Source organism: Tachysurus fulvidraco, chromosome 26 (assembly GCF_022655615.1).
Source record: "Tachysurus fulvidraco isolate hzauxx_2018 chromosome 26, HZAU_PFXX_2.0, whole genome shotgun sequence".
In the NCBI taxonomy this organism is placed as follows: domain Eukaryota; kingdom Metazoa; phylum Chordata; class Actinopteri; order Siluriformes; family Bagridae; genus Tachysurus; species Tachysurus fulvidraco.
The window spans coordinates 3,648,713-3,676,672 of record NC_062543.1 but is presented as its reverse complement, the minus strand read 5'-3'; the positions used below and the strand labels follow the sequence as shown (position 1 = coordinate 3,676,672).

The window sequence follows — 27,960 nt, the reverse complement described above, 5'->3', positions numbered from 1 at the left end:
ACAACTCATAGCGGAGTAAGACTTTGCGGAAATTATTAGATATAGATCGGGGAATCAGTGCAGACGTTTTGGAGGTTCTCGTGTATGCGAGAAAAAAATGGCAGCGTCCTTGTGCAAGGTGCGTTTCTCCAGTGTGCCGATCAAAGCAAGAAAAACTGGGTGAGTAATTAATGTCAGGGACAAATTGTATGGTTTATACTATTGGTATCGTTTTAGTTTATTAATCTATTATTTCGGGAATGTAGTAGACTGAAAGTCATAACATGATTTAAAAGGGTATAAAGTGATATGAGGAAATAGATGAGACATTTAGATCAGGGCTCCACCGTGTGAGGTGATGAAACAATCCATGGGACATTTAGATCAGGGCTCCACCATGTGAGGTGATGAAACAATCCATGGGACATTTAGATCAGGGCTCCACCATGTGAGGTGATGAAACAATCCATGGGACATTTAGATCAGGGCTCCACCATGTGAGGTGACGAGACAATCCATGGGACATTTAGATCAGGGCTATTCTGGAGACCCCTAGATCTCCTCATCCAACATTTTACTGGAGCTGATTGAACACAAAACCTCACAGCAAGGTTCCTTGCTAGAAGATTGGAGCTTATTATAACAGCAAAAGAATGGAAATGTCTAACGTCCAAAAAGCAATGAGTGTGAGGTTCAGCTGGACACAGACTTTTGGCCATATACCTTATCCTGAGACATCTAGAGATCTACCAGCTCCAGTCGGTCTCTGCGATACTAAAGAGGAGATGTGAACTCCATGTGATCTTTTGCATCAATACAACATTTATCAGACTGTATATTTATAATCACACCCTCCGGTGTCACCCATATGAGGATGAGGTTCCCCCAATGAGTCTGGTTCCTCTCAAGGTTTCTTCCTTTACCATCTGAGTGAGTTTTTCCTCCCCACAGTCACCCGAATCACCTCAGACTTGCTCATTGAGGATAAATACAAACACATTGTGAACTAAATATATATCTAATAATAATAATGAATTTTTGTATTCTATTAATCTTTTATATTATTCTTTATATTAACCTGTCGTTCTGTGTTTATGTTCTGTAAAGCTGCTTTGAGACAATGTCCATTGTATAAAGCGCTATACAAATAAATTTGAATTGAATAGAATAGCGTAGCCGAATATCAAACCACTATTGCAAAATTTTATCTCAATAAATATTTTTCTAAATATTATTAAGTTTGTATTTAAGTATTTTTTGCCAATTTTTACCTCAATGTTATAAAAGGAATAACTTGTGTGATGATGCAGAGTTACTGTTACCACCCAGTAACACGTTTTACTATTTACAGAACACGTCGTACTTCTTTAAGCCGTTTCTGATTACGTTTAGCATTGTCGAGTATCCACGAAATAAGTTAGTCCACATTACAACAGATAGAACATTCTAGCAGATGTTTTTCACCCTCACTTTGCTCAGTTTGAGTCTATGAAATCTGGCAGGTGACATAGGGTTCCCTTAGCACATAAAAACGTGTTTAAGAGGTCTTTTATCCCAAATGCTATTACATTTCTGTATTTCTCAAGCGATTGATAAAAACAAGTGTAATCTAAGATACTGTGATACCAGTTCATTTTTTTTATTTTTTTTATTTTTAAGTGATGGTGAGCCAAAGAAAAATTTCCACCTTGGTGGACAATAAAGACACAATACAATACAATACAATACAATACAATACAAACGGTTGAATTTAATAAGACGGACAAATGTCAAAAGTAAAAAACTTGTATAGGCTTATTTATATGGAGTGTCTGTGATACTAGAAGTCCCTATAGAGGTGTGACGTAATATAAAGGGCATGTTAATATAATATAAACAGCTGCTGTGACAGTAATTACTTTCTGACTAATAAGAATTGAAAGATCTGTCGTGACTAACGTTTCTGCTAATTGCTACATAAAAAACGATCCTTTACCGGTTTGAGTACTTGAAGATTAATATTGTTTGATTGTTTATATATTACACGAAGCCTGTTAAACTGGTTTTATTGTGTCCTATGTGCAGTTCTGTGCTCCTCCTAAGTGCTCAGAGAATCAGATGGAGTCAACAGGTACACCTGTGTGGACATTCAAAAGGTGAGCATTAATGTTTTTATCATGGCACAATGACTGGACTGCACACATGCTGCTCTTTCTACTCTTATGAATGCTGTACGAATGGGAAATGACAGCTGTTGTCTTTAAGACAGACAAAATATAATTTGGATTTTCCCTTTTCCCCCCCCTCCATTTCTTCAATACACATGAGTGGCACAGGTTCATGTACATGCTACTATTGTTTTAGCTATATTTACAATATATATACAAATCCTTTGTGAGGTAAAATGTCTTTTGGTTTTTCAACAGATGTCCATGACGAGACATCTAGCTTTTGGAGTGTAAAATATATTTGTACAAACACAAGCAGGTCAAACAGGATGGAAAGGTTGTAATTAGCCTACACACTTTGCTAGCTATAGCAAACATACAGTTTGGCTGAGATGGAGAGATGTTTTAAAATTTTCCACAGTTTTTTTTATTTATTTATTTCTTCTGAAAATTATATTTTTGCTACCCCAAACACTACTAATCCCTGCCCAAGATTCCTGCTAAGACAAGGAAGAGTTTGCTTGAATGAGATGAATTCATGCTACAATCATATAGCCTAGCCAGATAGCTGGAGATGATTGCTAGCTGTTTGTTAGCTAGCAAATATTTGAACGTTTACCACAGCATAGCCAGCTAGCTAATTTACCGAAAAAAAACATACGTTTATGTAGAACATTTCAGGTTATACCATAAAATAGACGCATATTTTATAGACACACATTTATAGTTATTAATAAACAGTACCAGAACTAAATGGAGCTTTCCTTCAAAATAAAAACTTTTGTCAATTTTTATTATTTATAAATTACCCATCACTAAAAACACATCAGTGAGGTCTAATGGTTTTTTTTTTTTTCTATTACAGATTTTTCTTGCATTGTTAACAAAGTTTGTAGTTAATGTTATTGAGAGAAAGAAAAAACATGCAAAAACAGGCAAAAATCACAGGAGGGCTGAATTAGTTTCTTCGCAATCAGATTTACATTATGACAAATCTCTGGTCAGAATTTTTTTTTTTAATTGATTGATTAAAATCACGATTTTTTGAATTTTTCCAATCAGAAGATGGCATGGGATGGAAGTGAAACTACCAAGAAAAATTGCAGATATAGTATTGAGGAAACATTGAAATAAAATGAAAACAAATCCCTATTACCCCTGACATATTTTGAAGAATTGCTATTTGACGATCAGCATCGTATAATCGCATTCTACTTTTTGGAATTATCTCATACCATGTAACAAATAATGATCATGTTATACCTCTGAACTGACACATAATCTATGTTTTATTCAGGCTCCCCAGGTCTTCAAGCACGTGTGAGAGCAATTCCTCTCTTAATAGCCACCGGAGGTGGCTACTTTGGCTACAATCGGTATGAACGCTATAAAGACCGGGAGCTGGAGAAGCTCGGCATTACGGTTCCTCCACGCGTTGCAAGTGAGATACAGGTGAGACTTTTGTGTAGTTTTCAGCTGTGGTTTTGGGCACGTTGTGTGGAACGAGTCAGTCTCAGTGCCCTGATGGAGATCCTTATATGAATTAGAAATGGCAGCTGTCTGATTTCTCCACTGACAGCATGTGCAGTGCTGTAGAGTATTGCTTGATCGTTAAACATTAAATTTCCAACAGTGTCTCTGGATACGATGCTCAGATTCCGTGTGTGAATGTGTGAGAATGTTTGTCATGGATTTTTATGGTTATTTAGTGAATATTATAATATTTGTCTGTGATGTGTGAAGTTGTCTTGGCCTGGGATTCCACCGGCATGTGAGGTCAGCTTATGAATCAGAATATTTTTATAATATCTTATAATACTTCATGCCTGTCGTATATTGGTGGCAGAGAACCAACGAAGCAAAACGGAGTGAGCGATAAGGCAGAAAATAAAATACTAAATATAAGGTGAAGCCATAAAACAAACAAACTTTACGTAAGAATTAAAACAGTATGCTGTTCTAGGAACTTAACAATGGTGTGGTGGGATTATTTTCCAATCATAATACGCCACCGAGTTGTCAGTGTTTAACTATATTAAAGAATAACGTGTACGAATACTATTTATTTAAAGTTACGTTAAATCCAATACAAGCGCTTTTACAGTAGCGCTTTTAACGATGGATATTGTCTCAAAGCAACTTCACAGAACATGAGAAACATCCTATTTTATCTGATGCTGAGAAGCTAGTTCATGCATTCATGACCTCTAGACTGGACTATTGTAATGCATTACTATGTGGTTGTCCTGCATCTTTAATAAACAGGCTACAGTGAGTACAAAATTCAGCTTCCAGTGAGACCTTCACTGAGATAATGCCAACCATGTGATGATCCTGAGACATCTAGAGATTTACCAGCTCCAGTTGGACACTGCTTCATGAAATATTCAGACATACTATGTATGAGGAGATGCCAACTACATCTATGTATGTCTTTTAAGGACAACGATCATCAATACAACATTTTATCAGACTGTATATTTATAATCACACCCTCCAGTGTCACCCACATGAGGACGAGGTTCCCCTTTGAGTCTGGTTCCTCTTAAGGTTCCTTCCTTTACCATCTAAGGGAGTTTTTCCTCCCCACAGTCACCTAAATCCCCTCAGACTTTCTCATTGGGGATATATACAAACGCATTTAAATATATCTAATATTAATCCAGAATTTTCTTATTATATTAATCTTTTTATTAACTTTTTTTAATGTTTATGTTCTGTAAAGCTGCTTTGAGACAATGTTCCCTGTTAAAAGTAAAATGTAAAAGTAAAGTTGTGCTGTACAAATAAAATTTAATACAAACAGTTTATTATACAAAGATTAATATTATACAAAAGTTCAAGATTAATATTAGACTTAGATTTAAACATGTTTGAATTTATCCCAAATTATCAGACCTGAGGTGACTGTGGTGAGGAAAAACTTCCTAGGATGAAAGAGCAAGGAACCTTGAGAGGAACCAGACTCAAAATGGAACCTCATCCTCATTTGAGTGACACCGGAGGGTGTGATTATAAATATACATTGCAACGATTGTGTATTGATGAAGAGGTTGTTGTCCTCAAAAACCACATGGAGTCGGTATCTCCTCTTAGAATGTCTGAATACTTTATGACGCATGAGTACAACTGGAGCTGGTACATCTCTAGATGCATCAGGATCCTCACATGGTTGATCTCTTCTCAATGAAGGTTCGAAGTCTTCATTGAATGTATTCAAAGCAAGCTTGTTTAGTTTTGTTAGCTTTTCTTGCAGTAAATAATGTTGTTAGAGAGAAAGTCCTCTATACTGAAGTCTTTCCACTGATGGAAAATTGAAACTTTACCTCAGACTACGTTATCAGGGTGATGTGCCATTTGCTACTACAGAAAAATAACGTAATACGCCACAAAACTACAGTTTTGAGCCGAAACTACAGTTAAGAAATGTAACTCTTTCCGACCAATCAGATGCGAGAATTCAAGAACTCGAGTTAGCTATTTACGTTTAAAATTCGCAAGCAATCAAAACATTTAATGAGCAGAAATGGTTGTGTTTTTAAACAGTCGATACAGAAATAGACTTTATCTAATCTGTTACGTGTTTTTGGGACCGATGATGGTTTTCAAAAAGCAGAGACACCTGATGTAACACCTGAGTTTCTGAAAAGGTGGATGAATAATCCGGTTAAATTCGGATTTATTTGTATAGCGAAGATTAATATGATACAAAAATTTGAGATTAACTGAATCGATATTGTATTGTGTGTGTGTGTATGTGTGTGTGTGTGTGTGTGTGTGAGTGAGTGAGTGATACTAAAGCCTTAGTAAAGAACAGGTTTGTTCTTTAAAACCACTTCTGACATAACCACTTGTCCCTGTCTGTTTGGCCTGTTATACTGTTGTCTAGGGCACGCTGTAAATAAACAGTTATTTGCGGCTTATCGACCTTGCGGGAAGGTCGTCGTGGCCTCGTGATCCTGATTCTACAGCTTCTGATTTCACTGACTTTTAAATGGTTACCTCTAATCAACATGCATTCAGTCTGTCCGGTAATCTCTACAATATTTGTTAAAACAGCCATTTTTTTAACCCCTCGACGTCGGCCTCGAACGTCGCTTCTCAAAAGCCGCTTTGTGATACGTTTCTCTGTGACGTCAAATCAGGATATCAGGTTAAAGTATTGGTATGAAAATGAGTTACTTGACCGGAATAACATCAGTTATTTTGATATATTTTCCTGCCAAAATCTACCTCATTGATTATAGTGTTCTTGTGGCTGGAAGTTCAACATGTTCACCTTTGGCCCACTTACGGTGAAGTTCATCTTTCCCAGCTTTAACATATAATAATCTTTTGGCGGATAAATTCATATAAATATTTCTGGATTTTTAACTGGTTTTAATTTACAAATTAGATTAGATTAGATGTGTGTACTATGAACACAATATACAGATGGCTATAATTATAACTGAAATTTACAGAAAGATGTAACAAGATATATGGTTTTTAGTATAAACTGAAATTTACTGAATGGTATGAGCTATAAACAAAATATATGGCTATAATGTAATAAAATTATGTAAATAAATGTATAAAAATTTAAATTATATAATGTAATATATTGCTGTTACTATAAACAGAAATCAGGTGGATATATACAGTACAATGGTAAGGGCTCAGCACACAGCCTTGTGGTACACAATTGTATGCAAATTGAAATTCAGTTTGATTTTTTTTTTATTTCAAAAGTACCTGAAGTAAAATTTAATGAGATTCAGTAAAAGGGTAAAAAAAAACCAAGAAAAATAAAACGTTCAGTGTGAAAAGTTATTCATTAAATTTAAATATTTAAAGGTTTTTCTTTTTTAAAAGTTTTTTTTTTTTTTTTAACAAGTACTGCATAATAATAATTATGCAATTTAGCTCAGATTTTAAATGATTTATCATAGAAAAAAGACAATGTTTTAGCTGCAGTTTTATTACAAATAATGAAACATTTTTAGCTGAAGTGTTATTACACTGATATTTAATTTTAAACTCAATTAAATCTTATATGTAGAAATTTTAAATGGGAAAACGTGAGACGTGCTTTAACTGTCGCTGTCTGCCATTTTTGGATCTGGAAGTCAGTTTAGGATCGTTTAACAAAAATAGTCGAGTAATAAGATAAGGATAACTTCCTATAAAGCATTCGAGTAGTTTGGAGCTGAATCACATCTACGTATATTTAAAGAAATAAACGATGGTCTGTTTAAACTTTAATCGTCTAAACAACTTGTTTTGCAGTAACGGAATAAACTATATACACAATCATACAAAAAGAAATACACAGATTATGTATTAAACATGAAATTAATATTAAAATTAAGGATTAAAAGGTTGAACGAAAGGGATAAACCGATCTCTGGTTTTAAACGTCGGTGATGCAGAAATGAGCCGAGAGTGGAGTGACACGGCGCCGTGCTGATTGGCCGGTTTTGTTTGCGGAAAGCCGTTCGGTGTGTTATCTCTTATCAGACTCGTGAGTCATGCCTTCTCTCTTTTATTTTGCATTAATTACATGACATAGACACGGTCCCTCCATGTCAACTGTCACTTTGTTTTGTCACCGTGGACAGTTTGCTGATAAGATAAGAGCATATAGAAGCAGTGAAGTGCTGCTGTTTGAGGTGTGGAACTAGAACAACATGACACGGGAAGGAACTGTTTGTGAAGAATTCTTTTTTTTAAAACTTGGAATTAAATATTCATTTAGTTTTATTTGTTTTAGTGTCATTTCAGAATATTTATTTATTTGTTTTTGTTTGTTTGTTTATTATTTTACTGTTGCTTGTAGCCAAACACAAACGCCTCAAGTTACGACAGTTAATCTACAGTGTAATAAAATTCCTACGATCTTAGTGACAATGACTTCAAACAAAACGAGACTCGTTCGTCCTGGTTATCGCGAGACAATCGACGGGGTACGAAAAAATAAAAAGTTGACGACGGAAATATTATGAGCAATTTTTTTTCTTTCTTAATAGAAATATAATACGATATTTGAGGATTTTTATGTTTCATCACATAAAGTATTGTCTAGCTAAAAAGATCTTGTTCAGAGGTCCACAAGTTCTTCACCACTGAATAAAATGATTTGGTTGTGTTTACCTTTTTTCCCCACCGGGGGTGCAAACGTGTTCTCTCAAACATCCCTCCTGCGATTGAGCACAATAAATAAATGTGGATCCTAAAACCACTCTGATCTCTTCATAACCGAGGCTAAACAGGAAGTGAGACCCTTCACTCATTGGCCAGGGTGATGATGCGGGGTGATGATGTAATGTTAGAGCTATTTAAAGGGGCTTTTGCAGCTGTTCAGAGTTCAGATGACTCACATTGACTCGTGTTTAGTTTCCTCTTCTCTTGAGCAGACAGGAAGAGAGGGACAGACTTCCCGTACTTGAAAGTAAGTACGTTTTAGACTTTCGTTTTTAGAAGCAGATCTATAACAAAAACACACTTTTTAATCTTATTTATATTTGTCAATATTTGTCTTGTGATGCCATACAGTATATGTAGGTGATGTTAATATCTGTTTAGGAGAGAATTGTTTAAGATGGAAATGAATCAAACTGTAGTTCGAGGTCATCGTGTGCTCTTGACTGAAAAGATATAAATGATTATATATTGTGTATTTGAATGAGATGTGAGGTATACGGTTAGTTAAAAGGCTGAAGCTGTTGTTACATGTGTTTTTGGACAAGAAGGAAGTGACAACCCACGTTTTCTATCGTATGATGGTGTCTCGATTTCTTATCTTTTACGGGTTTGGTTTAAATCTGGCTCATTATCTTCGAACATTTGAAAATATTTATGTAGAATGTTCCTAGTCTCTAGTCAGCTCAGCAGGCTAGTAACTGATGGTTGTGTGTGTGTGTCTGACTGTGTCTGACTGTGTCTGACTGTGTCTGACTGTGTCTGACTGTGTCTGACTGTGTCTGACTGTGTGTCTGACTGTGTGTCTGACTGTGTGTCTGACTGTGTGTCTGACTGTGTGTCTGACTGTGTGTCTGACTGTGTGTCTGACTGTGTGTCTGACTGTGTGTCTGACTGTGTGTCTGACTGTGTGTCTGACTGTGTGTCTGACTGTGTGTCTGACTGTGTCTGACTGTGTGTCTGACTGTGTGTCTGACTGTGTCTGACTGTGTGTGTGTGTCTGACTGTGTGTGTGTCTGACTGTGTGTGTGTCTGACTGTGTGTGTCTGACTGTGTGCGTGTCTGACTGTGTGCGTGTCTGACTGTGTGCGTGTCTGACTGTGTGCGTGTCTGACTGTGTGCGTGTCTGACTGTGTGTGCGTGTCTGACAGTGTGTGCGTGTCTGACAGTGTGTGCGTGTCTGACAGTGTGTGCGTGTCTGACTGTGTGTGCGTGTCTGACTGTGTGTGTGTGTGTCTGACTGTGTGTGTGTCTGACTGTGTGTGTGTGTGTCTGACTGTGTGTGTGCGTGTCTGACTGTGTGTGCGTGTCTGACTGTGTGTGCGTGTCTGACTGTGTGTGCGTGTCTGACTGTGTGTGCGCGTGTCTGACTGTGTGTGCGCGTGTCTGACTGTGTGTGCGCGTGTCTGACTGTGTGTGCGCGTGTCTGACTGTGTGTGCGCGTGTCTGACTGTGTGTGCGCGTGTCTGACTGTGTGTGCGCGTGTCTGACTGTGTGTGCGCGTGTCTGACTGTGTGTGCGCGTGTCTGACTGTGTGTGCGCGTGTCTGACTGTGTGTGCGCGTGTCTGACTGTGTGTGCGCGTGTCTGACTGTGTGTGCGCGTGTCTGACTGTGTGTGCGCGTGTCTGACTGTGTGTGCGCGTGTCTGACTGTGTGTGCGCGTGTCTGACTGTGTGTGCGCGTGTCTGACTGTGTGTGCGCGTGTCTGACTGTGTGTGCGCGTGTCTGACTGTGTGTGCGCGTGTCTGACTGTGTGTGCGCGTGTCTGACTGTGTGTGCGCGTGTCTGACTGTGTGTGCGCGTGTCTGACTGTGTGTGCGCGTGTCTGACTGTGTGTGCGCGTGTCTGACTGTGTGTGCGCGTGTCTGACTGTGTGTGCGCGTGTCTGACTGTGTGTGCGCGTGTCTGACTGTGTGTGTGCGTGTCTGACTGTGTGTGCGTGTCTGACTGTGTGTGCGTGTCTGACTGTGTGTGCGTGTCTGACTGTGTGTGTGCGTGTCTGACTGTGTGTGCGTGTCTGACTGTGTGTGTGCGTGTCTGACTGCGTGTGCGTGTCTGACTGCGTGTGCGTGTCTGACTGCGTGTGCGTGTCTGACTGCGTGTGCGTGTCTGACTGCGTGTGCGTGTGTCTGACTGCGTGTGCGTGTCTGACTGCGTGTGCGTGTCTGACTGCGTGTGCGTGTCTGACTGTGTGTGTGCGTGTCTGACTGTGTGTGCGTGTGCGTGTCTGACTGTGTGTGCGTGTGCGTGTCTGACTGCGTGTGCGTGTCTGACTGTGTGTGTGTGTGTGCATGTCTGACTGTGTGTGTGTGTGCGTGTCTGACTGTCTGACTGTCTGACTGTGTGTGTGTGTGCGTGTCTGACTGTGTGCGTGTCTGACTGTGTGTGTGTCTGACTGTGTGTGTGTCTGACTGTGTGTGTGTCTGACTGTGTGTGTGTCTGACTGTGTGTGTGTCTGACTGTGTGTGTGTCTGACTGTGTGTGTGTCTGACTGTGTGTGTGTCTGACTGTGTGTGTGTGTGTCTGACTGTGTGTGTGTGTGTCTGACTGTGTGTGTGTGTCTGACTGTGTGTGTGTCTGTCTGACTGTGTGTGTGTGTCTGACTGTGTGTGTGTGTCTGACTGTGTGTGTGTGTCTGACTGTGTGTGTGTGTGTCTGACTGTGTGTGTGTGTGTCTGACTGTGTGTGTGTGTCTGACTGTGTGTGTGTGTGTGTGTGTCTGACTGTGTGTGTGTGTGTCTGACTGTGTGTGTGTGTGTGTCTGACTGTGTGTGTGTGTGTGTGTCTGACTGTGTGTGTGTGTGTGTGTCTGACTGTGTGTGTGTGTGTGTGTCTGACTGTGTGTGTGTGTGTGTGTCTGACTGTGTGTGTGTGTGTGTGTCTGACTGTGTGTGTGTGTGTGTGTCTGACTGTGTGTGTGTGTGTGTGTGTCTGACTGTGTGTGTGTCTGACTGTGTGTGTGTGTCTGACTCTGTGTGTGTGTGTGTGTCTGACTGTGTGTGTGTGTGTGTGTGTGTGTGTGTCTGACTCTGTGTGTGTGTGTGTGTGTGTGTGTCTGACTGTGTGTGTGTCTGACTGTGTGTGTGTGTGTGTGTGTGTGTGTCTGACTGTGTGTGTGTGTGTGTGTGTCTGACTGTGTGTGTGTGTGTGTGTGTGTCTGACTGTGTGTGTGTGTGTGTCTGACTGTGTGTGTGTGTGTGTGTGTGTGTCTGACTGTGTGTGTGTGTGTGTGTGTGTGTGTGTGTGTGTGTCTGACTGTGTGTGTGTGTGTGTGTGTGTGTGTGTGTGTGTCTGACTGTGTGTGTGTGTGTGTGTGTGTGTGTGTGTCTGACTGTGTGTGTGTGTGTGTGTGTGTCTGACTGGGTGTGTGTGTGCGTGTCTGACTGGGTGTGTGTGTGTGCGGGTCTGACTGGGTGTGTGTGTGTGCGTGTCTGACTGGGTGTGTGTGTGTGTGCGGGTCTGACTGGGTGTGTGTGTGTGCGGGTCTGACTGGGTGTGTGTGTGTGCGTGTCTGACTGGGTGTGTGTGTGTGCGGGTCTGACTGGGTGTGTGTGTGTGCGGGTCTGACTGGGTGTGTGTGTGTGCGGGTCTGACTGGGTGTGTGTGTGTGCGGGTCTGACTGGGTGTGTGTGTGTGCGGGTCTGACTGGGTGTGTGTGTGTGCGTGTCTGACTGGGTGTGTGTGTGTGCGTGTCTGACTGGGTGTGTGTGTGTGCGTGTCTGACTGGGTGTGTGTGTGTGCGTGTCTGACTGGGTGTGTGTGTGTGTGCGTGTCTGACTGGGTGTGTGTGTGTGCGTGTCTGACTGGGTGTGTGTGTGTGCGTGTCTGACTGGGTGTGTCTGACTGGGTGTGTCTGACTGGGTGTGTCTGACTGGGTGTGTCTGACTGGGTGTGTCTGACTGTGTGTGTGTGTGTGGGTGTGTCTGACTGGGTGTGTGTGTGGGTGTGTCTGACTGGGTGTGTGTGTGTGGGTGTGTCTGACTGGGTGTGTGTGTGGGTGTGTCTGACTGGGTGTGTGTGTGGGTGTGTCTGACTGGGTGTGTGTGTGTCTGACTGGGTGTGTGTGTGGGTGTGTCTGACTGGGTGTGGGTGTGTCTGACTGGGTGTGGGTGTGTCTGACTGGGTGTGGGTGTGTCTGACTGGGTGTGGGTGTGTCTGACTGGGTGTGGGTGTGTCTGACTGGGTGTGGGTGTGGGTGTGTCTGACTGGGTGTGGGTGTGTCTGACTGGGTGTGGGTGTGTCTGACTGGGTGTGGGTGTGTCTGACTGGGTGTGGGTGTGTCTGACTGGGTGTGGGTGTGGGTGTGTCTGACTGGGTGTGGGTGTGTCTGACTGGGTGTGGGTGTGGGTGTGTCTGACTGGGTGTGGGTGTGTCTGGGTGTGTCTGACTGGGTGTGGGTGTGTCTGGGTGTGTCTGACTGTGTGTCTGACTGTGTGTCTGACTGTGTGTCTGACTGTGTGTCTGACTGTGTGTCTGACTGTGTGTCTGACTGTGTGTCTGACTGTGTGTCTGACTGTGTGTCTGGGTGTGTGTCTGGGTGTGTGTCTGGGTGTGTGTCTGGGTGTGTGTGTCTGACTGTGTGTCTGACTGTGTGTCTGACTGTGTGTCTGACTGTGTGTCTGACTGTGTGTCTGACTGTGTGTCTGACTGTGTGTCTGACTGTGTGTCTGGGTGTGTGTGTGTCTGACTGTGTGTCTGGGTGTGTGTGTGTCTGACCTGGGTGTGTCTGACCTGGGTGTGTCTGACCTGGGTGTGTCTGACTGGGTGTGTCTGACTGGGTGTCTGACTGGGTGTCTGACTGGGTGTGTGTCTGACTGTGTGTGTGTCTGACTGTGTGTGGGTGTGTCTGTGTGTGTGTCTGTGTGTGTCTGACTGTGTGGGTGTCTGTGTGTGTCTGACTGTGTCGGACTCTGTGTGTGTGTGTCGGACTCTGTGTGTGTGTCGGACTCTGTGTGTGTGTGTGTGTCTGACTGTGTCTGACACACACACACACACACACACACACACACACACACACAGATCTGAATTAGCAGTACATCATATGGTAACAGCAGTATTTAATAGAGCAGTAATAGCTGTTACATGTCCAGGTCATCAAAGAATAATTCGTTAAATTTGACCTCAAAATAAATCTGAAATATTGGAAAAGGAGGAATATTTATTTTTAAAGTTTAGATTTTTTTTCTTTCTTTCTTTCTTTTTTTTTTTTTAAATATGATGTTAATACAATTATTATTTTATGTTTAAGAATGTCTCTGTACACCATTTATTTATTTATTTATGAAGCGACAATGAATGAACACAACGACCCACATTGACTTTCTTCTTTATCGTCTTTTCTTCATTTTTTTTGGTTGTTGTGTACAATGAAATGTGACATGGAGGCATATTTTCCTCTAGATTGTTTAAACATCATTGGGGTGTACAAATCTTTGCACTCAGCCGTACAGATCCTGCAGCACTATATATGAGCATTTTAATGTGATTATGCAGAGATGATTGTGTGTGAATTAGAGATTTGTGTGTAATTATGCAACAGCTAAAAACAATGACTTCCGATTTTTAGCTTGAGGTTTTAAGCATCAGTGCACTTGATCAGAACAGGGGTGAGGGAGTTCAGGGGCCAGTAAGAGCACATGGTTGACCGTATTGTCGTTCTAGAGTAGAAAAAAACAAAACCAAAAAAAAAACAGCACTCACCCCACCCCCATTTTCTAAACCACCATTCTCCCAGCAGCATCAGTTCGGGAGCTTAACACCACAGGAGGCGGCCCTAGCGCTCAGCCGGCCAATCACAGCCACACAGCTCGCCCGGTGACCGGCTCAGAGGGCTGGGCTTTGAGCTCAAGAAAAGCACCGGCAGAAGCAAAGCGAGCAGAAGGACTGACGAAGCATCGTGCGGTGTACATCTGTCTACCGTGATCATGTGTCAGCCGAGCCTGAAGCAGCAGCAGCAGCAGCGGCGGAGCGCAGTAGGGAAATGGTGAGATGTTGCAGGGCTTTGCACAGGCCGTCCTCTTGCTACAATCTCCACAGAGTCAGGGTTGATGCCCGGCGCCTCCGACCACTCAGCTCCTCCTCCTTAGCAGGAGCATCAGGGGGGTCTGCGGGCGGCAATAGAAACGCTGATGCCAAAGGCCCTGGTGCTCCGGGGGTCGTTCAGATCAGCCATCAGAGCCGTTTCAGGTACCACAGGAGTCGGATGGAGAGAGTGTGATGATGGACTAGAGCACGGGCCTGCCTGCCTGCGTGTTTGTGTGTGCGCGCGCATGCATGTGACTGAAATACGGCTTTGGTGTTGATGGATGAAGGTTTTTGTATTTAGAGGTGTAATGGATGAATTTGGAATAATGGATGATTGACAACAAAGAGAAACAAAAAAGACCAAAGCAGGTGGGATTTAATGGGATAAAACAATGACACACAGTAAAGTGAGAGAGAGAGAAAGTGTGTGTGTGTGTGTGTGTGTGTGTGTGTGTGTGTGTGTGTGTGTGTGTGTGTGTGTGTGTGTGTGTGTGTGTGTTTGTTTTTGACTCTAATACAGTCCTCCCTCTCTCCTTCCTGCATTTGGCCTAATTGGGCACTAATACTATTAAGTTCTTGCCAGGAAGCCTGTGTGAACAATGCATGTGAGCTAACATACTTTATCAGCCTTCATCCATGCCTTAGCCATGACCCGTTCCTCATAACGAGCTGCTCAGTCATGCAGACACACAGTCAGAGAGCGACAATCTCTCGAGAGACACCATGTATCTTTGTTTTTCTTTGTTCCGATTGCCGTCGAATTCAGAGCCCTAACCTGGGCCTTACGACTGTCTTCGCATTTTATTCTGTGGCGTGAATAGCAAGTAAGCTGCAGTGCTCTTCATAACAGTGTACTCAGCTGTGCCAGACAGGCTGGATGGGGGTAGTGCACAAAAGCCTTAAACCTGCCGTATCGAACTAAACCTTTAGAAATGTACTCATGAAGAGCCCGTCATTAATTAACATCCGAGGGGATGTGAGGATGCCAGGACTGCATTTATTTACCTCTAGTAGTCCGTGAGGTTATGTAATATTGGGAAAAACAAGATCGAGTACAGTTTAAAAATGGCCACTGATAACCTCTGCAGTGCAGTTTTAAAGCAACAGTACACTCTTTGCAGAAATAAACATATACATACAATCACTGATACAATAATGTCACCTATTACACAAGCTAAAAAAATCTTTATTTTTTTTTAATGCAAGATTGATATTTGTGGTGTTTAACAAAAAAAAAAAAAAATGTATCTTTCGAGATTATCTGTTAATCATGTTTACTGCTGTTGTGGTAAATAATTTGGAAGAATCCGTGTCGCTTTGTACCTCTATTGAGATCATGTTACACGGATGGCAACAACTCCACGATACGAATCGATATACTCAGGAAGAATCAACCGGCGTCGGGTAACGCCGCGTGGAAAATCAATCGAGCTCATTCAAGCTTTAGTGTCAGCTCTGAAGTAGTACTTGATGAAATGTTGTATATGTGAGAACAACCATATCAAGAGACTTGGTTAAAGGTCAAGGTGAGGAAGGCCAGTTGCTCATGTCAGTATAGAGTCAAATGATACTTATGAATACTGTGGATATTTAGGAATTGTCTTTTTGTAGTGTCATGAGTGATGATTGTTCAAAGTGGGTGGGGTTTTTATTTTTATGTTTAATAACTATTATTAAAAATTCCCAAAGGAATTCTGTCCAGTCACATATTGACGTTTCAGATACGTAAATTGTAGCAGGATCTTGTGGTCTGTAAATTCCGGTTTAAATTTCTTGCGTCTCTTTTCATAACTGCAATGTAGAGCTGAACGATATCTAAAAGGACTCCATACACTCCATCCTACAAAGCTGATAAAATAGCATGTGAACCTGGAATGTTTGGAGAGAACCTCAAATTGTTTACAAACACAGAAGCTTAGTGAAGGATCTCGCAACGGTTCATCGGGAGGTGAAAAAATGTCTGTTATAGAGAGGGTTGAGTGGATATATTTTATTGATATTTTAAGAAATTATCATTTTTAGATATATGTCTTGTTTTTTCTGTTTTGCAACATACCAATTGTTCAGCATGACTGAGTGAATCGGTTGTGCTTCTGCTTGAGAAAAATGTCGTGCATTCGAGACTTTTCAGTATAAAAACAGGAAAAAGGATAAAAAAATTTAGCACTGTGATGCTGTTTTCCTGTTTTCGTCTTTAAAATCGAACAAATGCAGTAAATCTCTTCCCATCCTTTATGCTCCAATGTTAATGAAAATTTCTGATCCACAACTTCTTAGCTTCAAAGTCTATATATGCAGGATATGACGTCCCACAAGGGTCTGCTTTAGGTCCAGTGTTGTTTTAGCATATACTTTTCTTTAATTGTATTATGCTCTGTTTAAATATAGTATTGGCATTCAGTTGTGTTCTGAGCACAGCTAAGCAAAATGCACTGTCAGAGTTAATAGACTCTTCCTTCTCGTACATTCTGGTCAAACAGAAATATTTTTATTTATTTATTTACTTTTGTGCGTAATTTAGTAGAGCTTATTTTCGATACAAAACCCTATGTCTATCCTTTCTTTTTTTTTTCATGTAATTTTTTTTTGGACAAACAAAAATTGTCAGAAGCCCAAGTCAGTTCAATGCTGAGGATTTCTTTCTCTCTCTCTCTATCTCTCTATCTCTGCCTATCTATTCAGAGATTACTCATGGTCTCATCCTGATTAGAATAGACAGTGTATTAGCACCTATAGTTAGCTTCCTCAGTGTAGTCCCAGACGACCCCGGTTCTGCTCACTCATCACTTTCAGTTCCAAAAATCCCCAGCTCACTGACATACTGAAGGTAATCTTGTTTTTGTCCACTTACATGCCCTCAATCTCTATGGGCTCGCAAACAAATCACTTTTCATACCTTATCCCTGTCCAAGATACACCCGCACATCAGCTTTCTGGTGCTTACATGCTTCAACATACCAGACAGTCAGCTACTAAAGCTGAGGTAACGTACAGCTGCGGTAACGTACAGCTGAGGTAACGTACAGCTGAGGTAACGTACAGCTGAGGTAACGTACAGCTGAGGTAACGTACAGCTGAGGTAACGTACAGCTGAGGTAACGTACAGCTGAGGTAACATACAGTTGTGCTAACGGTTTACAAGGTCACACTGTTTCCAAAGGTGAATAGGACTGGTCCATTTTCAAGGATCTAGCGTTTGTTTGTTTTTTGGATTGACATCGTGACAACACTTTTATATTCACTGTGTTGAAGATTTTCTTTTTTTTAAATATGAAATGCAAATATTTAGACAAGAGCAACGTCTGTTTCATAGAATATTCCATAGCTGCCCTTTAAACATTGTGGTCTATACTAAACATTTCATAGCTGCTTGGAGACTGCAGTGCAATCGAAAGTGAAGCAATGTGTTTGTGGGGAATTCTTCCTTTCCGAGTTAGAGCAAGCGGTGTATATCTAGACTAAATGCTTGTGCTTGATTAACCATTTAAAAAAAGAATAACAAACAAAAGTTTCTCGTGCCGTTCACATCTTTATGTGATTTTGGAGATGGTTGTTACACATCATGGTTTGTATTTTTCCAAGCAGGAGTACAGCTTTTTTTTGTTTGTTTGTTTTTAACAAAAGCTTACCGGAAGTGGTCAGAGACCTACTCTTTGCCTCGGTTTGTGGATAGCTTAGTTGTTATTTTTGGTAATTCGATACCTCTAGAATACGGACATGATGATTTTTTTAATGCCACGAGAAGTTTAGGCTTTGCTTAAAAGACTACTTTTAAGTTACTTTTTTCGATTCGCTTTACTATATGAAATGTGCAACATGGTGTCCCTCAAGGTTATCATGTAGGCCCTTTATTGTTTTCTCATTTTTGCAATAAATTACTTAATATTTGGTACTTAATAATTCTAGTTGATTTTATGAATAATATGCAGCATGTAATACTGTTTATATATCTATATATTTACCCATATAGATATTGATGTAGATGTATATTTTTGAATATTCTGTTTAGCCTGATTAAATAGCTGCTGCATGAATAACTCTTCTTAAGTTCATCATACTTGCTGAGGTCTTAGTGTAGTAATGTAGTACTGTACTGTTTGGGCTATGAGCCTTACTGGCTTCGTCATGCATGTCGCACAGGTTGCAGTTCCCGCAGTTGGCATTGCGGCGGCGCCTCGGACAGCTGAGCTGTATGTCCCGGCCCACTGCCCGACTCCGCTCATGGCCACTCTCCTTCCTCCACTACATACTTCCATTCGCTGTACTCAAGCCCTTCGCCAAGGTGGGCTGGCGGCCGACAAGCAGAGTAAGTCTAGCGGAAGGGCTTTAAGGCTAAAATAACCCATACCTGTGTGTGTGTGTTTGTGTGTGTGTGTGTGATGAGCTGTGTATGAAATCAGTATCCAGAGACCTCCATAAAATTCTTTTTTTTTTACGGCTTTAATGTTCAACATTATAGCCATCACTAATAGAAATCTTTTAAACAGTTCTAAGGGTGCATTGAGGGCGAGAGCTTGTAGTGCAGATGGCTGCTTGCGTATTCACTCCCTGCAGGCCGGAGTGAAAAGGCTCTCTGTCCTGCTGAGGTTCCCTGAACTGAGGAAAGCTTTGTCCAACTTCTCACCAGTGTTCCATGGCAGCTTTCACAGTATTGTTCACTCTCTGAAAGAATTCCCAGTCAGGCCCAGCCTCAGATACGTTTTTCCAGATCTATGATTATTTATTTACTGATATTTAATTTGAACATGAAGCTGTTGTTTTAACGTAGCGTGAAATTTTTTTAGGCACGCATTGTCAGTGTAGTACCAGTGTGTTTGATGAAATGCAGCTGCTTACATTTGCCGCTGTGATCTGTGATCTTGTTCATTTTTTTTCTGAATTAAAGCTGTGTTCTGTTTTTCTGTTTTATTTATTTGCCTGTCTGTCTGTCTGTCTCTGTTTTTTTAACAAATTCTGTTTGAGTGTCAGTCACCCTCTCTCTCTCTCTCTCTCGCTCTCTGCCCATGCTGTCTGTCTGTCACCATTTATCATTCACGCTCTCTTGCTCTCTCTCCACATTCTGTCTGTCTCTGTCCGTCTGTCCGTCTGCATTTTTATATATCGTCGTCACCGTCTAATCTTATCTTTTCGTCTTTCGCTCCATCTGTTTGTCTGTATTTTTTATCTTTCTGTCTCTCTGTTGTTGTCTGTCTTTGTACTTTTACCTTAATAACAATAGATAGATTTACAGTCGGTAAAAGATACAGACAAACTACTTGACTAGGATTTTCTTTTCCGCATGCATGCTGGATAAAAACGAAGCAAAGAAAGTCCATAAAACCGCATCAATAATTTTCACCTCCAGAAGTACGCAGTAAAATTCCAATGTCCTTTCTGTCCACTAGAGCTGAAGCTGACTATCGTAATCCACTTAAACACTTTGACCTTCTACCGTCCTTTACTTCGTCAGTGGCTATGTCCCGTATTGCACACCAATGTAGTACTTTAGACAAATTTTAAGCATGAACACTAACTAACATCTTTATGGCGGTTAGCTTTCGAATTCCAAAATAAAAATTTGCTCATGTTGCATTAAACCCTACCAAAAAGTCATCTAGATTATAAATACTTTATAATGTAAACCCACAGTTCCTTTGAAACTTCCTTGTTTTATTATTTTAAATGCAGTAGCACCAGTGTTGGTGCAGTACAGATTCTTATTACAGTCTCATGCATTTGATTAGTCATCACTTGAGTTAAACCTATTCAAGTAAACTTTGAGATGCTTAACCGTCTGCCTCCTGACTTAGGTAACCATATACAAGACCATACCAACACGGCTGCTCTCCAGGGCCTGGGGTCGTCTTAACCAGGTCGACCTTCCCATCTGGTTACGGAAACCCATTTATAGTTTGTACATATGGACATTTGGTGTGAACATGAAGGAGGCGGCTGTGGAGGACCTGCAGCATTACAGGAACCTGGGCGAGTTCTTCAGACGCAAGCTCAAACCACAGGCCCGACCTGTGTGCGACTCGCACTGTGTGGTAAGTTGACGTGTGAGCGTGTTTGTATAAACAGTGTGAAGGTCACTGTTAGAACTTCAGTTTGAAAGCGAGTCTTAAAGCATGTGCTGGCTTGTACAAACAACGCAATTGTAATTGTGAACAAATCAGAGGTGACTCACCATATGTACGTTGCAGCTGGAGAAAATCAGTTGATTAAGGTTTTGTTGTTTGTTTGTTTGTTTGTTTGTTTGTTTTCTTCTCAAATATCACTTGGGTTTCTCTCGAGATTTCAAGAAAAACTGTAAAAAGTGCTTTTCTTTCTCATATTCTGTCATTCGTTCAAAAAACGCCCGTAACATAGTCTTGTAACGATGCAAAACTGAGGACATCTCTGCGTTGAGCGTGTCGAAGCCTTTAATTGTACTAAACATGATGATGTCTATTAACGTGTCAGTTAATCAAACACTATTAAGGTCATTATGTGTCTCTGATTAAAAGTGTTGAGTTTGACAGGTCCAAGATACAAACTTTAACTCTTCTTCTATATAGTTTCATCATAATGATATTAGTCATTACTCATTAGTTATGCTCTGCATCCTCAGATCAGTCCAGCTGATGGGAAAATCCTTCACTTTGGCCGTGTGAAGAACTGCGAGGTGGAGCAGGTGAAGGGGGTCACCTACTCTCTGGAGACCTTTCTTGGTCCATGCACATGGACTGAGAGCTTAGCTATCAACAGAGGTGCGTCACTTTTTTTTATGTTCGCGATTTGACGTTTATTGTTTGAGCTGTTTATGTCGGTTCTGATATCTGGTTTTTTTTTGGGGGTGTGCTGTGTTTAGATGAGGACGACGACAGCAATTTCCAAAACCTGCTGGTGACGAAGGAGGGGAATGAGCTGTACCACTGCGTGGTCTATCTGGCACCAGGAGATTATCATTGCTTCCACTCCCCCGCCGATTGGAGAGTCGTGAACAGACGCCATTTTCCTGGTGAGGCTCAAACCTTCCTCTATAATACCGTGATGGCTGAGCTTTTAACACAATTCAAAACGGACACCATAGAATTTGATTTATAAATTCTATACAGTACTTTATAATGGTTTATGGGTCACAGGGGTAGAAACATAATCATGTGGCCTTTGGGTTAAGAGCTGAATGGTACATCCAAACCCTGAAATATGCTCTCCTGTTGTACAGTCACTGTTCTAGTGTATGGTGGAGTTTAGAGTTACAGTGCTGCTAGTTGATCAGACTACCTGTAGGTGGTGCTGTTGTATCAGAGTGAGTGTACTTATCATTGTGTGTGTTTGCGAATCTTCATTGTTTTAAATAAACTTAGTTCTGGCAAAGAAGGCTGGAAAAGAGCATACTTTTGGTCAAATTAGGTTCTCCTCCCGGTTCTCCTCTCGGTTCTCCTCCTGGTTCTCCTCTCACCTCTCACCCTTCCTAGGTGGATTATTGGCTATTTGCAATATCTGGAATGCTGATCATCTACTTTATCTTGGAAAACTTGTATTTCTAATTATTCCAAATGCTATTAATGGGAAACTCTAGAATCCCAGAATCTAGAATCCCTCTTCCATTTGCTGCACATGCATGCAGATTAGCAGAGTGCAAAGTGATGCTTTGTGCTAAGTGAAGCATCAATGCCCTGTTTTAATAAAGATAAACATTTTGCCGTTCGATAACCGTAGATACATTAGTTAATATATTGTGAATTCATTTTATTTAATAAAAAAAAGTACACGTTCATTCACTTTTCTTTCTCACTTCCAGAATTAATTTCTGTTCATGGATCATTTTAAAGATCACTTAAGTAGTTCATCTGTAACAAGTCTTATGTTTTCACTCCTCTGCTTGCTCTACTTCTCCGAACTTTACTTTCATGCATCTCCTCAGAAGTATGAATCACTCAATCTCACTACTTTGAGAAGAAAATAAATGTGTGGTTGTACTTTACAGGCTCTCTGATGTCGGTGAACCCAGGCATAGCGCGCTGGATTAAAGAGCTCTTCTGTCATAACGAGCGCGTGGTGTTAAGCGGAGAATGGAGACACGGCTTCTTTTCACTAACGGCTGTCGGAGCCACCAACGTCGGATCCATCCGGATCTACTTTGACAAGGTTAGAATTCACTTCTCTTCTCTGTCTCGTTGTTTCCGTGCTCTGTGTAGCTCTCTGTGTAAACTGTACTGCCGACATGCTGTTATTAACAGACTGGTGTTTTACAACATTTACTCATCCTCAGTGATGTGAAGGGTGAAATCTAATCTGTCAGTAGATCGACAATGAAATTTGTTAAGGTTGATCGTTATATTATAACACAAGGTCTCTTGACAGAAACGCCCTTAAAGGCAGATAGACATCCATAACTACTGGTCATTTGTACTGTGATTTATTGGACTGTGTGTTTTAGTTTCTCCTCCAAATTCAGTCAGAGACAGAAAGGATAACGGAGTGAATAATAAAGGGATGTGGTAGCCTAGTGGTTAAGGTGTTGGGCTATCAATCGGAAGGTTGTGTGCTCGATTCCTACGTCCACCAAGCTGCCACTGCTGGGCCCCTGAGCAAGGCCCTTAACCCTCAATTGCTCAGTTGTATAAAAATGTAAGTCGCTCTGGATAAGGGCGTCTGTTAAATGCTGTAAATGTAATTGACCTCATTCACCTTGATTCTAGGGGCGTGTCAGGGGGTGTGTCCTCACCTGACATGACTGCCTCTGATAGGCTGAATGATTTTTCTCACTTTTTCACACCAGTCTGTGTTCTTACTATATAAAAAAAAGAATCTTACCTTCTTTTAGCGAATAAATAAACAAAAAGAATGCATTATTATGCAACTGTTGCCATTCCCCAAATGAAAATAAAGAAATAAAAAGATAAAATGGTGATCTGAGGTTATATATAGCATTAATTAATCATATATTTGGTTAATTAGAATGTACTATTTAAAAAAATGGTAATACCAAATAATAATAACAACAATAATAAAAGTAATGTAGATAAAATAAGGAAATTAATTAAAACAAATAAATAAATAATCATAACATTCTCCAAATGAGTGTGCAGTTTTTGGAATAAAAATAATTTAGTAAGTCTGTGACCGATTACATTAAGTAAAAAGTTATGTATGGAAGTTACGTAAGAAAATACTTACATATGGAAATAGATAAGTTGATAAGTAAACATGTACAATATGCATATTTAATGTTAAAAAAATCACAGGTTCTGTGTGTAGCATTAACCAAATCCATCTCTTCCCTCGGTAGGAGCTGCGTACCAACAACCCTCGTTACAGTAAAGGCTCCTACAACGACTTTAGCTACGTGTCCAACAACAACCAGGAGGGCGTGAGTCTGCGCAAAGGTGAGCACCTGGGCGAGTTCAACCTGGGCTCCACCATCGTTCTGCTTTTTGAAGCTCCACAAGACTTCACTTTTAACCTCACAGCAGGCCAAAAGATCCGTTTCGGAGAACCTCTGGGGACGATGCAGACATGAGAGCGGTGCACGGTGCAGGGACACTCTGATCCAAAATGTGCAGACTTTCCGGAGTGTTCCTCAAACTAACACACAGCGCACAAGAAGGAACAACTCGTACTCGATGACGTGGACGGAGTCACGGCACCACCGTTGCGTTATTGTGATTAGATAGAGTCACGTTTACTTCAAAGGTGTTTATAATGAATTTTTTTTTTATTATTATTAAAAGTTCTCTCTTAACATGCTAAGCTTAGACCATCAAATTGTTGGTTTAGTAGGAATTTTTTATGCTTCAGATGTTTTTCTTTCTGTTGTAATTTGTGAATTTTTTTTTTTAATTCTTATTATTATTTTTATTTTTTTGTGCCATATTGCCTTTTATCATTTTGTTTTGGGGTGGATGGATTTTTCAGGGGTTTGTAGCACAGATAGAGATTTATATACACATCTGGACTATGTGCACTTTGGCTCTTTTGGATTTTTTCTTTTTTTCTTTTCTTTTTTTTTTCTTTTAATTTTTTTTTTCTTTTTTTTTTGTGCTCCACGGTAAAGCTCTTATTCCATGTATAAAACTAAAATAACCTGCAATAACCTGCTATTAGCTTTTTAGTTTAGACATCGATAAAAGGACAGTTAAGTAAACGTGCCGTGCTGAGCTCTGGAAATGAAACGGCACGAACCTCTCAGACAAACGTACACCTTGTGGAACAGAGAGCAAGTGGATGAAAAGATCAGAGAAAAAAATAGAAATGCAGTTGTTGTTTTTTTTTTGTTTTTTTTCCAGATCACATCATCAACCTGACAACAAATCTAACACTGAGTAGATTTTTTTTTAGATGTTATAACAAACGATTTTAGTCGGATAATACCTTATTATCTGTCACGAGTGACGAGATTTCAAACGCAGCAGCAGTTTTGTACTTTCTCCTTTCCCGCGAACTCGATAAGTTTGTTTTTTTTTCTAAATCTGTCTGTAGCTGCGATTCAAACTACGATTTCCCAATTTTCCACTACATACAGTAAAGCGTAACTATACATCGATTTAAAACGTATACCGTGTCGTTTGTTAATAGGTCACAAATTGTAATTCTTGGAACTTTTTTGCTGGTGTAATTCTCCTCGGAAAATATTTCTCTATACTCGTTCCTCACAGAAATCCGCCGTGAAAAGGTGTCCGCTTGTCCGAGAGATGTTTTAGGTCGCTAACCTGCTTCGCTCAAAAATAGGATCGATTTAGTTTGCACATGAATTCCTGCTTTATCTCCTTCACTGAAAAAATCAAGTAGACAAAACGTTCGTGAGCTCGTACGGGCGACACGTAGGATCCTAGAAGGAGAGGTTTGAAAAGCTCTTCGTTTCAAACGGAACTTATTTAACTTTTCTTAAATGAAAGCTCGAGTCTCTTGTTAACGATGGAGAATTCCACGATCCTCACTGCCACATGTTTAGCTCATTTTTTTACTCCGTTCACACCGGCAGCGATTTCTGACTCCGTTGCCATGGTTTCCTGTACGAATCCGTATCCGTAAAAACTATCTGATATAAATGTCTACAAAACTTTCTCCTTTCCTGTTCTAAATCAGTCTGTAGCTGCGATTGTTTCCCCAGATGTTCCACTACATAAAGCGTAACTATACTTCAATTTAAAAGTGTCGGTCGTTATTATTGTAATTGTTATTGTAACAATAAACAAATCAGATAAACATGTAATAGACATAGCCGTAATTCTCCGTGCGTCTTATGTTCTGTATAGATGCTTTGAAACGATGTCCATTTAATAAAATTGAATTGAATTGAAAACTAGTCATTTTAAAACTAAATACCCTTTTGTGTATGATATCTTGTTGTAAATCTCTGCTGTCTAACGCACTTAACATTTGGGTTAATGGAACACTTAAGCTTGTAGCAGCAGAAAGTTCCACCAGCCGTCTCAAGAGCCGCCGAAGAAGATAAAAAACCGCCATGTGAGGAAAAGAAAAAACTTTCCGACACTAAGATTTGGTGCAGACGAATTGCTTCATTTGCCGTTTGCTGGACTTTATCCTGTCACATCAGAAATCACCAGTTCTAACCAGTAATCACCAGTATGATTTCCACAACGCTTGGTTACGCTGCTTCTGAGGAATCGTTCGAGCCAGTCGTCTAGATCTGAATCCTTACGGTGCTTGTACAGTGTAGTATTGAGAAAATCTCGCTTTTAAATGTCACAGGCTTTTGTGCTGGAAATCAGCAGCACGCGTCGAAAATAACCGACTTCATTTCTCGTGTCGCTGCTGGTGTGAACACGGCGCTAGACCTGAAGCGCCTTTAATTCAGTTCCCCCTTTAATATAATATATCATATAATATCATATAATAATAATATCCACTAATAATGAATTTCAAATTCATAAGAAAAAAAATTACTGGTCCCAGATGTTTCATCTCTTCTGCCAAGGTGATGGGTTTATTACATGTTTAATATGTTTAATATCTGTTTAATACTTGTTTATTCCAGTGTTAGAGTGGCAGATTTACACAGTATTGCACTACTGTACTGCATGCCAATTTGTCTGTAAAATACTTGAACTCCAACACTGCGTAGATTTAACTACGGCGTAGACGAAACTGTAAAACGTCCTTGGTAAAAAAAAAAAAAAAAAAAAAAGAATTTTGGCAAATTTGTAAAAGAGAATTCTGCAGTCTGTTTTTATGATTTGGACATTTTTTTTTGTTTGTTTGTTTGTTTGTTTTTTTATTTAAAAAAATTGCAAATGTTAAATGTTGCAATTGTTTTTAAAATGTAAAAATAAATAAATAAAACCTTTCCTAAAAATTCTATATATTAATTAGTGTTTATTAGTTCAGTCTGAAATGTAATCGGGATTTTTACGTTTATTCTGCTAACGTGTGAACTTGGATGTTCGGCGATTTATTATAGAATAATGTGCCTTAAAGAAAAAAAGATCTATTTCGCTTTGGATATACATCAGTCATAAAAAAATGGAGAAGCTCTAGTTAATTATCTAAAGCAGAACAAAATGGTGGGGGGGGCTTAATGGTCAGCACGTTCGCCTCACCCCTCAAGGGTTGGGGGTTCGATTCCCGCCTCCGCCTTGTGTGTGTGGAGTTTGCTTGTTCTCTCCGTGCCTCGGGGGTTTCCTCCGGGTACTCCGGTTTCCTCCCCCGGTCCAAAGACATGCATGGTAGGTTGATTGGCATCTCTGGAAAATTGTGTGAGTGAATGAGAGTGTGTGTGCCTTGCAATGGGTTGGCACTCCGTCCAGGGTGTATCCTGCCTCGATGCCCGGTGACCCGAGAAGTTCAGGTAAGCGGTAGAAAATGAGTGAGTGAGTGAGAACAAAATGACAGCCTACATATGAATATGAATAAGTTTCACTTTAGGTCACTCAATTCCATAGAGAGTTTCACTCACTTGTTTTGTGGAAAGACAAAGGCAGGAAATTTTATCCATTTTGATTAAATGATCAAATGATCAAGAATAATTCTGAGATATAGTGCAAAGTGCTTTACAAATGGTGAAGGCATGTGTGTGTGTGTGTGTGTGTGTGTGTGTGTGTGTGTGTGTGTGTGTGTGTGTGTGTGTGTGTGTGTGTGTGTGTGTAAATGCGTGCTGTGATTATTTCCTATTATCTACTGGAATTTATGTAAAAAGTCCTTAAAAGCCATACAGATGCCTTTTAAACCAGAAAGTGGCAGCAATTTACTATAAATATATATATATATATATATATATATATATATATATATATATATATATATATATAGATAAAGAGGCTCTTGATACACACACCGTGCTGTTTAGACAAATCTTTTCCCTCTAAATACAGAGGGAAAAAAAATTATTTTATAAAAGATATCCAACCTTAAATCTATCAAAATTTTTTGACAAAATCGATGAAATGATTAGAGTTCCGAGCAGAATTCTGCTGTCGTTTATGTTATTCCTGTGAGATGTTACAAGTCGTGTCTCGTTCTCACGTAATCAGTCGTACGGTTACAATTTTCAACTATCTCAAATCTTATAGCCATAAATCAGGGTTTTGGTTTTAACTCCTAAGAGCACAATAAAAAGCACTTATGTCTTTTTCTACGTAACGTTCTCCGAGACACGATCTGCGTCACATTGATGAGAAATCCATCCTAGAAATAGTTGTGATG

At 40.3% G+C, this 27,960-nt stretch overlaps 1 protein-coding gene across 6 annotated transcripts; it reads left to right on the top strand.

The window, feature by feature from the left end:
• The first annotated feature begins 24 nt into the window (after nucleotides 1-24).
• On the top strand, nucleotides 25-26,617 carry pisd (phosphatidylserine decarboxylase). 6 transcript variants are annotated; one of them, XM_027144176.2, is made up of 8 exons: nucleotides 25-159; nucleotides 2,044-2,114; nucleotides 3,424-3,578; nucleotides 20,121-20,357; nucleotides 20,921-21,059; nucleotides 21,161-21,310; nucleotides 22,283-22,443; nucleotides 23,588-26,617. In XM_027144176.2, the coding sequence occupies exons 1-8, from the start codon at nucleotides 98-100 to the stop codon at nucleotides 23,816-23,818; spliced, it is 1,206 nt and encodes a 401-aa protein (XP_026999977.1). In that variant the 5' UTR covers nucleotides 25-97; the 3' UTR covers nucleotides 23,819-26,617. The 6 variants fall into 6 exon arrangements, with proteins under 6 accessions (XP_026999977.1, XP_026999985.2, XP_026999965.1 ...); XM_027144184.2 differs by lacking the exon at nucleotides 25-159 and adding an exon at nucleotides 18,472-18,637; XM_027144164.2 differs by lacking the exons at nucleotides 25-159; nucleotides 2,044-2,114; nucleotides 3,424-3,578 and adding exons at nucleotides 8,302-8,556; nucleotides 14,045-14,493; nucleotides 18,472-18,637.
• Nucleotides 26,618-27,960: the final 1,343 nt, after the last annotated feature.

Excerpts from the sequence above, each read along its gene's own strand:
- pisd (XM_027144164.2), top strand. The coding sequence starts at position 14,288 with ATGGTGAGATGTTGCAGGGCTTTGCACAGGCCGTCCTCTTGCTACAAT. Across the intron at positions 18,638-20,120 it reads GCTGGCGGCCGACAAGCAGA|GTAACCATATACAAGACCAT; the intron begins GTAAGTCTAGCG and ends CTCCTGACTTAG. Across the intron at positions 21,311-22,282 it reads GAACAGACGCCATTTTCCTG|GCTCTCTGATGTCGGTGAAC; the intron begins GTGAGGCTCAAA and ends TGTACTTTACAG.